Here is a 13870-nt window from a genome sequence, read left to right on the forward strand (position 1 = left end):
TGCATGGCACAGTCTATATACATTTAGCTCCTCCCGTCTTTTAGGAATACATGATCATATGTATATGAACAGTTCCGGGTCTGATCTGAGCAGGTTGTCTCCGGTGTAAACCAGAGCTCCAGAGAAAGGAGGGTAGACATATTGGTTTGTTTTCTGGGGAGCCAAATTGAGACAGACTATGCACAGATGTGCCTGTGACACCACTTTTTGCCCGCCTAAGTGAGCCATAGAGCCGTCGCCGGAGCCGCTGGTGCCTTTAAGAAGACTCGGTCTCTCGGGTCTTCTCTCTCCCCAGTGGGCTCCAGCGGCGCCAGCAGCAAAAGGCAAACTTGCCCGGCTCGTGGAAGGAAGGGGACATTGAAGAATGCCGCGCGGGGTGGGTGCAGAGAGCGCGCCGGGGCGCGCCGCGGGCTTCTTGCCCCTGTCCCCTTTCCTTAACCCTTCCCGGAGCGGAGCAGCAGGGTCGTGCTGCAGCGCCAGGGAGCCGAAACTTTGCGAGGACAGTGGGCTTGCACGGGCAGAGCCGCGCAGGCTGGCTGACGTGGGAAGGGACGGGGATAGGGTGGGGTGGAGGAGAGACCCTTGAGCACCCCGGGTCTCTATCTAGCCCGGCTGCTAGGAAGGCGGGGGTGCAGCCGCAGGAGGGAGCTGTCCCTTCAGCACCAGGGACCTTAAGGCAGGGGCGGTAGGACGGCCGCGGCGGGGCGACAGCCGGGGAGCTGTCCCTCCGGCACCGCGGACCTGTGCCCCCCAGCGAAACCGCCCGGCCCCCGCCCGCAGGACTGTCTTTTCTCCAGTCTGCGCGGGGGTGTCGGGAGCAGGCGGAGCGCTTTCCCGGGAGGCTGGGGAAGCAGCGAGCACTCTTCCCGGCGACTCGCCTCCCAGCAGTGCTATTTTTTGCTATCCGCCCTCACCCCCAGCACACGCGCTCGCACACACACGCACACACACGCACGCACGCACACACACTCACACGCACACACAGACCTCTCCGGATTTCTTTGCCTTGAGTCTCCCGGGGCTGTGAGGAGCCAGGCGCATCTCAAACCGAGCCGGCGGCTCCAGGCTCCGGAGCCATGCCCTGCGCGGACTCTCGTCCTCACCAAGCTCCTGAGGAATGAAAGGAACCCAGGGACCCTCCGAAGGCAGCAGTGATGTGGACCAACCTCCTGGAGCCTGCACCCTTCCGAGGGCCATAGGCGACCCGGGGAACTGGAGAGAGCTCCAGACAGGAAATCCCAGCTTTCCCAAAGTCCCCGTGGATGCTGACAAAAGGAGACCTGAATTTTTGGAAGAGCTTGTCCTAGGTTACCCAGCTGCAGAGTGATTTTCCCCTCTGGCACTGAATCGCCCCCTCCAACCCCCAGCCGTCCAGAGTACCATGAAGAATTATGAGGATGTGTGACAGAGGTATCCAGATGTTGATCACCACTGTGGGAGCCTTCGCAGCTTTTAGTTTAATGACCATTGCAGTGGGCACGGACTACTGGTTATATTCCAGAGGTGTGTGCAGGACTAAATCTACAAGTGATAATGAAACCAGCAGGAAGAATGAAGAAGTAATGACCCATTCGGGGCTGTGGAGGACCTGCTGCCTAGAAGGTATTTGCAAATTCCTCTCAATGGCTCCGAATAATCCAGTTTCTGATATTCTGGTGGGTGTTTGGGGAGATGGAGGCGGTGATGAGGAAAGAAGAATAGTTCAAATTTTTGCTGAGAATGTGCAGGTGTCCTGACTCTGTTCCCAGCAAGACTGACACTGTGTGGGATAAAGGGGTTGGGTCGCGGTGATTGTTTTTTGTATAAGCTTCATGAGATGAGATTTTGTGCCACTCTAGGCAGCGTCTGCAGTTGAGAAAAGTCTTCAGATCCAAAATCCTTAGGCATGTTGTGAACTGCTTGGATCTTTGGCTTGAGATAGGGTCTTTAACTCTGCTTAAATTGCATTCTGGGGGGTTGAGGAGAGGAAGGAAAGGAAGAAGGGTAGACAGGAGGAAGGGAGTGAGGGAGAAAGAAACCCTGCTCTGGCCTGGCACATTCTGAGCTATTTTCTTATTTCTCAACACAGTCTTACCAGTTTCTTCTGAGTTTGCTCTAACTAGATATTGTCATGAACTTCCATTGCCAACCAGTACTAGGGTAACATATGTAAACCCCCATTCCCACCTGCACCTCCATGCACACAGTTTAAGAAAACTTCCTTATTAATACATGCCTCACTATTTTGGATCAAAACAAACCTGAAGTCTTGGTATTTGGTATCCACCTGTCTTCATTCCTGAATCATTCCCAAACCCAACAAATATATTTTCATGACATTTACATAAGATCGATTCTCCAAGAATTGTGGCTCATCACTTCTAATTCTAAAAATTAGAGCATTAGTTCTAAATTATAGTGAATAAGACAGAACATTTTAGAATACCAAGACTTTGGGTAGCCTATCTCATTATTAAACTTGCTTTCACCTCACCAGAAGTCACTCTCAGCATTATTGGGCAATTCTTGGGTGTCATTGGAAGTAAACAGAAAGACAAAGAGGAAAATCAAAGCTCTTTGTAGCCTATATGCCTGAGGGAAGTCATCGGATTAGAGGGGCAGTAGAGAGTTTTCTTAGGCTTCTGAGGAATCTGTGAAGCTTGTCACAGGGACAGGCAAGGAAATCTGGGTTTCCTATATGCTCCCCTCCCCTGTTTGCCATTGGTTCTCCACACCTGCATTCCCACTGGCTGGCATTTGTCAGGGCTTCTTGAGAACTTGCATTTATGTAAATCACTTAGGAAATCATGCTATGACATCACTTGCTAGTGTAATATTGCATCATCCCCTGGCCTTCTTCCCATGTCCTGACACTGTGAACAACTGCTCTCCTGACTGTGGCGCTACGACAATTGATTTTGTTTCTAACACAAATTTGCAACTGGTGGGAAGCCCAGGTGGGAAAGGGGTACTTTAAATGCAACAAGGATCATATGAAGTCAGAAGACCTGGGTAATGCTGCAAACTATCTGTGTGACCTTGGCTAAGACATTTACCCTCTCCAACTCTCAGTTTATTAATTTGGGAAATGATTGTTTTGGATTAGGCTGTCTTGAATTAGCACTATCCAAAGCATATACCGTATCCAGTGAATGGACAGAAATTCTAGAATAATTCTTTCCTAAACATTGGGAAAAGTCTAATATTTGTAATCATTTGTGATTGAGCGTGGTGAAGTCATTTACCTTAGGGAAATTTCATATTTCCCTTTCCTATATTGACAATAAGGAACTGAATTATCTTTTGTAAATATGATTTGGTGGATGTTGCAATACCTACATAGTTCTAGAGATGGCATAAAAAATCTGAGGCTCCTCCAAGCCAAAAATGGCACATATGTGTACTGTGCTTTAGTCATTTCCAATTCTTCAGCCTCTGGAAACTAAACCTGGGAATGCACAATTAAACACCAAGTTTGGCTTTTCCCATTATGATCTATGAAAAAATAAATCTATCAGAGCAGAAATAGGATCTAAAATTCCTGAACCCTCGCTCAGAATTTCTCAACTGATGGTTTCTCTTTTCTCCAATATTATCTCCTACACCTACAGTTTGTACCAGGAGTTGAAACCCCACCCAGGCATTCTGTAGGCTTAGTGGGAGAAGAGAGAAATTGAATTGAGAAGGAATTGGATGAATTGAAGATGTGTCCTTGGGCAGGTGAATGTAGTCTCCATACAATCTGGCCTGGCTAATTTTTCTTACTTTTTTTTGGGGGGGGGGTATTAAATTACATAAGATGCACAAACTGTAATGAATCATGATAAGTTTTTTTGCTATGTGTACACCCATATAAACAAGACCTAGATGGGCCTGGCTAGAATTTGAAGCCAAGGTTTTTCTTAACCTACTGAGTATATCAAGTGTTCAAGGAATTTGTAGGAGCCTCTGATTTCTGCATGGAAAGACACATGCAGTTGGTAGCATCTATCTTAGACATTTCCATCCTTGCTCAGAATGGAGACGTACAACCACCTCCCATTCAGTACCTCGTATATGTTCCAGAGCCTCAACATCTTCATTTTCTAGTCCGTTACATGTCAAAGTATAATGGGGGGGTCTTGTAGCTCAATTTTCTTAGAGATCAAATTAGAACAGTCAGTTCTTCCATACTGTTTTAAAAAGCCCTGAGACAATGTAGCTATTTTGTGAGAAGGTTCAGGAGAGACATGACAGCTGTCTGCAAATATCTGAAGGGCTGTCATATGGAAGAGAGATTTGAAATGTTCTGTGTGGCCTTAAGAAGGTAGAAGCAGGAGCTAGAGGGAAACAGGTATTACCTTAATGTAAATAACTGTCCAATGTGGAATGGGAAGCTTTAGGAAGTGATGGGTCCTCCAACACCAAAGATATTCAAGTATAAGAAAACTACATCAATTGTTTTCAAATTTGGCTAGTCATCAGAATCACAGGAAGAACTTAAAAAAAAAAAAAGATTATGGGGTTCCACAACTAGATCCCCTGCTTCCATAGGTCTGAAATCTGCATTTTCTAAAAGTGCCCCAAGCAATTCTGATGTTAAAGCCAACATGTACTGAGTATTTACACTGGGCCTAGGGATGACTATATATTTTAAGGAGGATCATGTGACTCAAGTAAGAGAACGATGTTTCCAGTTTTCAGAATGTCATTTATATTTAGAATTTACTATATGCTTGCATCATTCCAAGAATTTTGAAAGATTAATTCTTTCACCTTCAAAGGAACTCAGTGATGTAGGTGCTATTATTACTCTCATTTTACAGATGAGGAAACTGAGGCCTGGAGAGTTTATATGATTTGCCCAAGGTCACACACCTAAGCAGGCAATACTTAACCTAAGTCATATTGCTTCTCAGAGCATTTGCTAGAGAACATTAATTCATGTTTTGGTGGATAGTTTGCTACTGGTGCAAACATTAGCTTTGAGAATGCCCAGAAACATGGGGTTTTTCCATTCCAAGGTCCCAGATCTCCGAACACTCAGCGTGCCTGTGTAGCATCGGCAGGGGCGCAGGAGCCACCAGCCAGGCTCAAACTCAGAGGCAGCAAAGGACACGCTTTGAATGAAGAAACAATCAACCTATGTAGAGACACCCACAATAAGAAACCAAAAGAAATGCCTGGCTCATTGTCTGGAAAATATGCAAGGCATTCACAAAGTAGTGGCCCAACCTGTTGTATGTTTTCAATGGTAGTGTGTGAATTTGAATGAGAACGTGTTCAATATGTGACTCTCTCTCATTAAGAAAACCTCTTAAAGCAACGTATTTAGATAGTGGAAAGACCGCTGGCCTAGTAGTGAGGAATCCTGGGTGCTAATCACATTCCTGTCACTAACAGCTATGTGAATTGTGCATGATATTTTTCTCCTTTGAACCTCAGTTTACCCAATTCTAAAATGAAAACTTCAGATAAGATTAAGGAGTGACAAATCCAAATGTCCATGTGGACTAGGAAGGTGATGCAAAGTGTGAAACAAGCATTTTACAGTCCTCTTAACTCAATTCTATGGAGGGGGGTGTGTGATAATACATTTGAGAAGATATATGGTAACCGAAACTTGGTTGCAGTGTGGAGGCAATAGGGAGTGGTGTGGACTATGGCAAACTGGAGAGCACAAGTCCCATCTAAAGGACAACTACTACTTGGCTGGAGTTGATTTTTACCCTGGGGAAATGTGGCCCAGTACTCCAAGTATAGGAAGTCAAATGTAAAGTCTCCTGATTTTTAAAATGTGGGAAACAAATTCAACTTTTTTAAGAACATGATACTACCCAAGCCAAATTTACCTTGTAGCTGAATTTGGCCCATGGGCTGCCAGTTTTGAGCCCTAGAAATTATCTAAATGGCCCTTTTAATCCACACTTCTGATATTTTTAAATTTGAATCCTGAATTACTCTTTATTAGTCAATAATTATGTTTTCAATTCGTTAAAAAAATTGCCTACTAAGAAAAGAACACCCACTTAGGATTTTAGGGCAGAGAACTTAAAATTATGGAAAAGAGGTTCAACAAACTGCTATTTCTGCTACAGATGGGCCTGGATGACACCAAACATCTGGCTGAAAAAGTGAAGAAAAATTAGCCAGTCATTAGAAGTTCCCCCATATTTTCAAATCTCCAGATGGTTGACTTTTTCAGCCAGATGGGGTTCCAGCTTTATTTATGTGTTCACAAGCCTTCAGGGAAGCTGCAAAGATGTGGTTGAGGATGGAGGTGAGAGGAAGACACAGCATTTACTGAGCATTTTCTATGTGCCAAGCCCTGTGCTATGTGCTTTCACGTATGTTAACTCATACTTTTCACATCTCCTATCTCCCCCAGTAGAATATAAACACTGTAAGGACAGGGATTCTTGTCTGTTGGGGCACTGCTACATCCCTAAAACTCAGAAACAGTACCAAGTCGTCACTTTTTGTGCCTCTAGTCCTAGATTTAATGCTGCACCCTCCCTTAGATGTGAGTTCAGAATGAGCTGGAGCTCTCTCACTCTCTTCCCTACTCCTGATCTTCTCCCTGTTCCTTTTCCTGTATTCTTCCTCCTTGCCCCTAAAGTCCAAGAGACAGATGGAAGAGAGAAGTGGGCTGGAGTCTTAAGGCAGCATGGGAGTGAGCGACCGTGACTGTGGGTTGAGTCAGTATTAGACAGGTGGTAGAGGTCGGAAGTATGCTCATGACTAACATTCAGCCAGAACGTGTCCACATAGCCATACTGGTTGTTCAAATGTTAAAATATGCCCCTATCTGTTGATAAACAACACCTGGCCCAAGTCCCTCATCAACTCCCCACTGCACGTACACTAGCCTTTCCTGGGACCTCTCAAACTACCCTGAGATCCATCAAGTAAAGTGGAAAGAGCTGGCCCAGCAGGTGCTATGAAGACCCTGCTCCAGCCCTATGTAAAACCCTCCATTCTGATTGGCTGGTCTCATGCCCTACGAGTTGTTAAGTATTTTGAATATTACTCCTAGTTGTATCATCACTGGTGGAAAGGACCTACTGTCTTCTTCCTACCTCAAACCCAACCTTCTGCCTTCTGATTCCAGGATTCCTCCCATCCTAGAGAGCAAATTTCTTACAAATACTTTCGTTTGTTTCATCCTTTGAAATTTTATCTTCCAGATTAGAGTAAAGGCGAATGGCCTTCATTCCAAGGTTGGGTGACCAGTGTGGGTTATTCGTGTGGGTGACTAGTGTGTATCAAGAAAAAATAAAATAAGAAATTAGGTAAAAATATGACTGTGATCTTTTAATGTTCTTACAGAGTACAGTGCAACAAGCATACCTCAGGGGTCATCTGGTTCTCCAGGGGAACATAACTTTGATGGACTCAGCTTTTATTACAGAATCAGGCCTACTTACTGTACAGTTAGATATTTACTTGCAGAAAACGGGGATGATGCACATAAATTTTTTGTTCAGTAGAGATACACAAGATTTCTGTTCATTAAAGGAGATGAACCCAAATATTATAGATTTATTCCCCCTCCCCAGAATATTAATCAGTTTTATACTAACTTAGTGATCTCATTTGAAATTTTTTCACCCCAAAACAATATAACATTCTCTTTTGAATGAATTTTGTCATTCTGCTTGTTTCCTCATTGTTGAGTTGAATAAAAGCTGACATGAGCTCACTATGTATTTTAGGAGATTTGTGTTTTTAATAATTTGAAAATCATACTTTGACATATGGAAGTGCCCCCAATGAAAACAATGTTTCTGAGGTTAAAGAGAAGTCTAGAAAACCCAAACGTTGTTTTTTCGTTTCCCTTGTCCCCATGGCTCTTCCAGAACACACTTTTTCAATGTAGAAACAAATGGGCCTTTAATTATTTATGAGGGACCACAGAGAATATGGTACAGGGACTTGGGGGTCAGAAGACCTGGGATCTTATCTGGATCTTGCCATTTACTGACTGTGAGATCTTTAAAGTTGCTTAAACTGGAGCACTAGTTTCCTTATCTGCCAAATGAGGAAACCAAAGGAGCAAGTCCTTTCAAACTGTTTCTGTTTTAGTTCTTGTGGTTCCTTGATATGTCTAAATAATATGTTGACTGTTAGTCCTTGATTTATTCATTTTAGACAATATCCATTCACTAAGACAAACGATGAGTTAGCTTTTGTATACCAGTACTCACCTTCCTCCTAATATTTTTAGTTCCCCGATGAGCTGTCTGTGGCTCCAAAAAGAATCATTCATAAAGACTGAGGGTGTTTGCAGTAAAAGAAAGACTGGCAACTCATTCCTGGATTGGACACTTGCTTAGGCAGCGTGACTGCTCATGTGCTCGTGTGCCTACCTCAGCAAGGGCGTTGGAGGGGACAGCAGAGCTGGGAGAAGGCATGGCAGCGGGGTAGCCTGTTTGCAGTGGTGAGGACCTGTGAGTGGACTGGATCCGGTGGTGGGCAGCTGAGCTTGAACCATTGTGTCTGTATCCCACCTGAGAGAGTAGTCCTGTAGCCAAGAAGACCTTAGCTGGGGCTGTATGATGTTTGTGAAGATGTTGCCTTATACAGCACTGCCTGGCTTAGGGGTCAAGTAGGGGGCTCAAAATCAAACCATGCTCTGTTCACCAAACCATGCCCTTGGTCCAGAACTGAGTCTATCCAAAGGGATGGGGTCTTCAATAAATATTTCTGGGTACTGCATGCGCCAACTGCAGTCCGAGCAGCATGGAGCTATCAGTTGCCAATGGAGGGAACCAGGTGGGCTGGAAAAGACTAGATCAGTGTCAGATATTGTACATCAGGAAAGGAAATTGCAGTGGGAAGGTACCACAGCACCCTCCAATAACCAGTGCAGGTGCTGCCACGAGAGAGTCACCATGTAGATCCCTGCTCCACAGAGGGCCCTGGGCATTGGCGTTAGCCAGAGAAGCAGTAGCAGCAAGCCAGAAAGGTTTGCAGCCTTGCCCAGCTACGTGAAGTGACATGTTGACCTTTTCTTTCTTTCTGCCCCCTGCCACAACACACTGAAGGTGCTAGAATTTAAAGGAGGAAGGAGCAGAGATCGAGCTTTGAATTCAACATGCAATTTGAAATTTTAGACAGGGCAATTTGAAGTTTTAACAACTAAAAGTGCCTGGGAAGTTATGAAATCTGCCTAAAATATCATTAAGAAATTAAGGGATTTGATATAACACAGTTGAAAGCCAAAATAAAACTGTGGCATGTTTATGGCCCACTAAGTTGAGACTCATCAATAAATATAAATAACACCATCATGCTTTGTCTCAACAATTCTAAAAGTTGAGAACTCCGTGGTGTATATGCACTGTGATGCATGGCTATATCTCAAAGGTTGGCAAACTATGGCCAGGCCAAATTCAGCTCATTGCTTGTTTCTATACAGCCTACGGCTAAAAATGTTTTGTACGTTTTTAAATGGTTGGAAATTAAATAATACCCAATAATATTTCATGACATATAAAAATGATGTAAAATCCAAATCTCAGCATCCATAATTCTAAATATTGTCAGAGAAAAATTTATGGAAACTTGTTTTCTCTCTTGTCATTTGTGTATCTATATAGTATCATCAATTTTTGCTGTTTAGCCTGCAAAGCCTAAAATATTTACTATCTGGCCCATTCCAGAAAAAGCAGTTTGCCAACCCCTGCTATATCTCACTGTAGAGACACGTAGGAATCTATAATAATGTTTTATTTCTAGAAGGACTCTTTGTTTTCCCAAGAGTATTGAATTGCTTTTCTTTTTTCTTGCACCATTTGCCTTTATCCTAGAATCTTCACATGGTCGGGTATTCTTTCTTTCCGGAGAACTCTCACCTAATTCTTTGCCCAGTGGCCCTTGCCCTCTTCCTGAGACACAGAGAAGTTGAGGTTTTGTGAGATCCTCCCCTCTCTCCCCTTTCCTGGTCTCCAGGAAAAGGTAGCCCCTGACCAGGTACACAGGAAACAGTATCTGTTGGAGCTGGCAAAAGAAGCAAGTTTTGGGAGCCAGTGTTTCCACTGGCAATAAAAAGAAAGGAACACTATAGAAAAATGTGACAGTAAACTGAATAAGACACGGTGCCTGGGTGGATGACAGTGAAGAAATTAAGGTCCACAACAGGCAGCTGGTGTTGGCTGTCTAGATAGGGGTACTCTTCCAGATAGTTCCATGGATGGGGTTCAGTATGTTCATGAAACTTCATGAAAAAAAATATGTCAATGGGCACTTTTATAGAAAGAGTCTTATACACAAAAATGTTACAAATCATGAATACGGAGCTTAGAACAGAGGTGAAATCTACGATGACACTTGGGATCATCCTAACATAGATGGTAATCAAAGGCAGGAAAGTACACAAGAGGTGCCAGAGGAAACCCAATGGATACAAAGAGGGAAGATGATAAGCATGAGGGGCACTAACCATTATGGACAAAGAACAGAGGAGCCAGTGAAAACTGAGAAAAAGCAGAGATGAAAGAGAAGGAGAATTTGGAATTTAACTAAAATTTTGTCTATTGAGGCTTGCTTCCAAATGATGCAGGTGAATAGCAATGTCTACTACTAGAAGCTCTCCAGCCTAAGAGAGCGCTCTGCAAGGCACGAGACTTACCTGTGGGTTTGTATGAGGGGCCCACTTCTGGGGTAAGTCCACCCTTCTTGCTGGGATTGGTCAGCAGGTGAGATGCTGTTATGAATCCTGGGGGGCTGCTTCCAAGGAGGCTGTAGAAGGAGAAGATGGGCTATGAGAACTCCAGAAAGAGGTGCCAAGGAATTAGTAAAAATAATTAATAGCTAAACCTTAATGTGCCAAGCTATGATTATATGGCAGATTGAGCATTCATTTCTGGGCCAGTCCCTGAGCGTGCACTTATTTATTTAGCAGACACATGTTAGATGCCAGGCACTATTCTAAGGAAGCACTTTACAAATATTATTTAATCTTCCTGACTTCTTCAGGAGATAGATACTGCCATTACCCCCATTTTACCAAGAGAGGCACATGGTTAGTAAAGCAAAGCTGGGATTTAAACCAGACTTTCTGCTGTCTCTCATTAACCATATGCCAGGCACTTGAATAAATGCTTAGCATAAACAGGCTCAACTGAGTTTCAGAATAGCCCTTTCTGCTGCTAGTTGTCCTGTTCCACCAGCAAAGAGACTGAAGCTCAGAGACGTGAAGTAGCTTGCACAAGGTCATGCTGCTACGTGGTGGCAGAGCTGGGATATAAACCACAGCCTCACCCCACCCGCCACACTGCTCTGCCTTAATTTAAGGGCCCAGGCCTGGTGGGTAGGTCTCTGCCAACCTGCCCATTCCTATGTCAAGGAGAGCTTGGTGTCAGTTGCTAGCACTGAACCACTCGACAACTGGAAATATTGTGAAAAATAATTCACCCAACCTTTGCCAATTTTGATTCCAAATCCAGAAGGCAAGGTCAAGACCAAAAAAAATGGTAAAGCCAATAAGATTTAGACATCGTAACACTAGGCTGTGAAGAAACATCACCTCTGGAGATCAAATGTAAATTTTTCTTAAAAAAAAAAAAAGGTAACACTAATCATTTGGAAGTGAGAAGAACAAGGAGTCTAACTTGACACAGGTGAGCAAACTATTTGAGAGTCTCACATCTTCTACATTGGAGTTGGGGTGTTTGCAAACTTGAGGATGTCATCAAGTTCATGGCTGTTCCACTTCTTGAGGAGTAAACTTGGGCACGTTATTTATTTGACTGCTTTGTGCTTTAAACTCTGCATCAGGCAGGAGTCAAAGATTCCACCCACCTCTACCTCCTGGTTTCTGACTTGAACTCTGCTACATAGGTGGTCTATAGCTGGATTCTCACGCAGCACTTAGAGGGCCCAAACCGTCTTTGAAGGGCATCAGACATACAATAGACAAATGCACCCCCAGGCCTGGTTCTTACTGACCTTGGGCTTAACCTGACTGGACTTTCTCATTCCAAAAATGGGCAGCTGGTATGAGACTGGGTCAGGCAAGGCCTGCTACCATCTATCCACATTTCAACTTGCATGTTGTAAGAACTGTTATCAAATATCTTGCTGCCATCCAAAAACTCTATCCACCACATTTCCCTGAACCACTAGCCTAGAGCCAAAGCCTGATGTGTAGTAAATGCTCAATAGATAGACATCTTTTTTTTTTTTTTTTTTTGAGACAAGAGTCTCACTCTGTTGCCTGGGCTAGAGTGCTGTGGCGTCAGCCTAGCTCACAGCAACCTCAAACTCTTGGGCTCAAGGGATCCTCCTGCCTCAGCCTCCCAAGCAGCTGGGACTACAGGCATGCCCAGCTAATTTTTTCTATATATATTTTTAGTTGGCCAGATAATTTCTTTCTGTTTTTAGTAGAGATGGGGTCTCGCTCTTGCTCAGCTGGTCTCGAACTCCTGACCTCAAGCAATCCTCCCGTCTCGGCCTCCCAGAGTGCTAGGATTACAGGCATGAGCCACCACACCCGGCCTAGATAGACATTAAATCTGTTGCTGGGGAGGATTGGAGGGGCAAAAACCTACCCAACAGGTACAATGAACACTATTTGGGTGAGGGGCCCACCTATAGCCATAACTCAAGCATTAAAAAAGCGATCCAGGTAACCAGAACCATTTGTACCCGCTTAATGATTTGAAATAAAAAATATCTGTTGCTGGAAGGAAGGTAATTCAATTACCGTGAGCTTCTCCTAGTGAACCACCCATACTAATCCCTAACAATTGCTGTTCTGCTCGTAAGTGCTTACAGACCACCCTTTTAATAATATATCCTATAAAACCAGCCACAGTTGTTTGTAATTCAGCAGCCTGTAGTTTGAAGGAGGCTGGTTTTCCAGGCTTGAAAACCTCATTGTTAATTTGTCCATTCATTTTTTTTTCCATTCTGTCTTTGAAGATTATCAAGAATAGATCAACAGTCTCATCTTAAAATTCCCTCAATAGCCTGGGTGCAAACTCAGGGAAAGAAAATACATGCTGTGTGGACATACTATGCACAAATGCAGCAGACACTGCTTCTATTCCTTGTGCCTAAGAGTCCATGTATATTTGGCTACCTGCACATTTAGGAAATAGCATTTCTACCACTCTGTATTCTGTAGCATATGCAGCTCAGCATCGTGCATAGCTGCCCTGAAATACAATAATACCTCCACGTTAAATTAAAGTGATCCCCAAAATCATGCATAACTGTTGAGATGTCTTCCATCACCTCATCCATTACAAAATTCTGCTGTCACCTGTGGAAATTGGTTTTGGCATAGAGCAGTTAATATAGATGCATATTTACAGCAAATCATTTTGACTCTTTTGCAAATTACAGGACAGCAGAACCAATTAGCTGTTTATCAGCTTTAAAAATGCCTTAAAATGTGTATTACCGAGTAAGTCGTGATTTTTCAAAATATTACTTTTCACCAACGACGAATCTGGCATGCAATCAAAACGCTCTAGGTGTTTAGAGAAAAATAAAAAGATCAAATCAAGAGGTAATGATGTTAATCTGCGTCAAAGTTCTGCTGCGCAGCATAATAATCGCTCTTTTCTGCTTTTTCACTCTGTGGTGAGTGATGGCTTAGCTCCCGCGCTGTTGGGGTTGGGTCCCAGGAGATAACAAGGTCGGAACCAAGGAAATCAGGTCTGGGCCATCCTAAAGATGACTTTCCAGTTATAGTCCCTGGGGTTCAGCTGCAGTGACAGCTCCGTGGCTTCAGAAATAGAGACTCCTGGCCCCGCACCGTGGACTTCTTCCTAACTACCCTAAAGCAGAAAAGGCGTGTCGGGGCCGGGTGGGGGATGAAATTGTACACGGCGTGGTCAAGGTGGGCTTCCCTGAGAAGGTGACATTTAATTCAGAATGTGAAGGAGGTGAGGAACCAAGC

At 43.9% G+C, this 13870-nt stretch overlaps 1 protein-coding gene across 1 annotated transcript in view; it reads left to right on the forward strand.

The window, feature by feature from the left end:
- The first annotated feature begins 202 nt into the window (after positions 1-202).
- The window catches only part of CACNG3 (calcium voltage-gated channel auxiliary subunit gamma 3), an 83820-nt gene continuing 70152 nt past the window's right edge, over positions 203-13870 (forward strand). The window contains exon 1 of the mRNA XM_045542807.1: positions 203-1602. Within this exon, the coding sequence (XP_045398763.1) occupies positions 1392-1602 (211 nt within the window). The 5' untranslated portion in view covers positions 203-1391. The remainder of the gene's footprint in view (positions 1603-13870) is intronic.

The sequence above is a fragment of the Lemur catta genome, chromosome 2, assembly GCF_020740605.2.
Source record: "Lemur catta isolate mLemCat1 chromosome 2, mLemCat1.pri, whole genome shotgun sequence".
NCBI lineage: Eukaryota > Metazoa > Chordata > Mammalia > Primates > Lemuridae > Lemur > Lemur catta.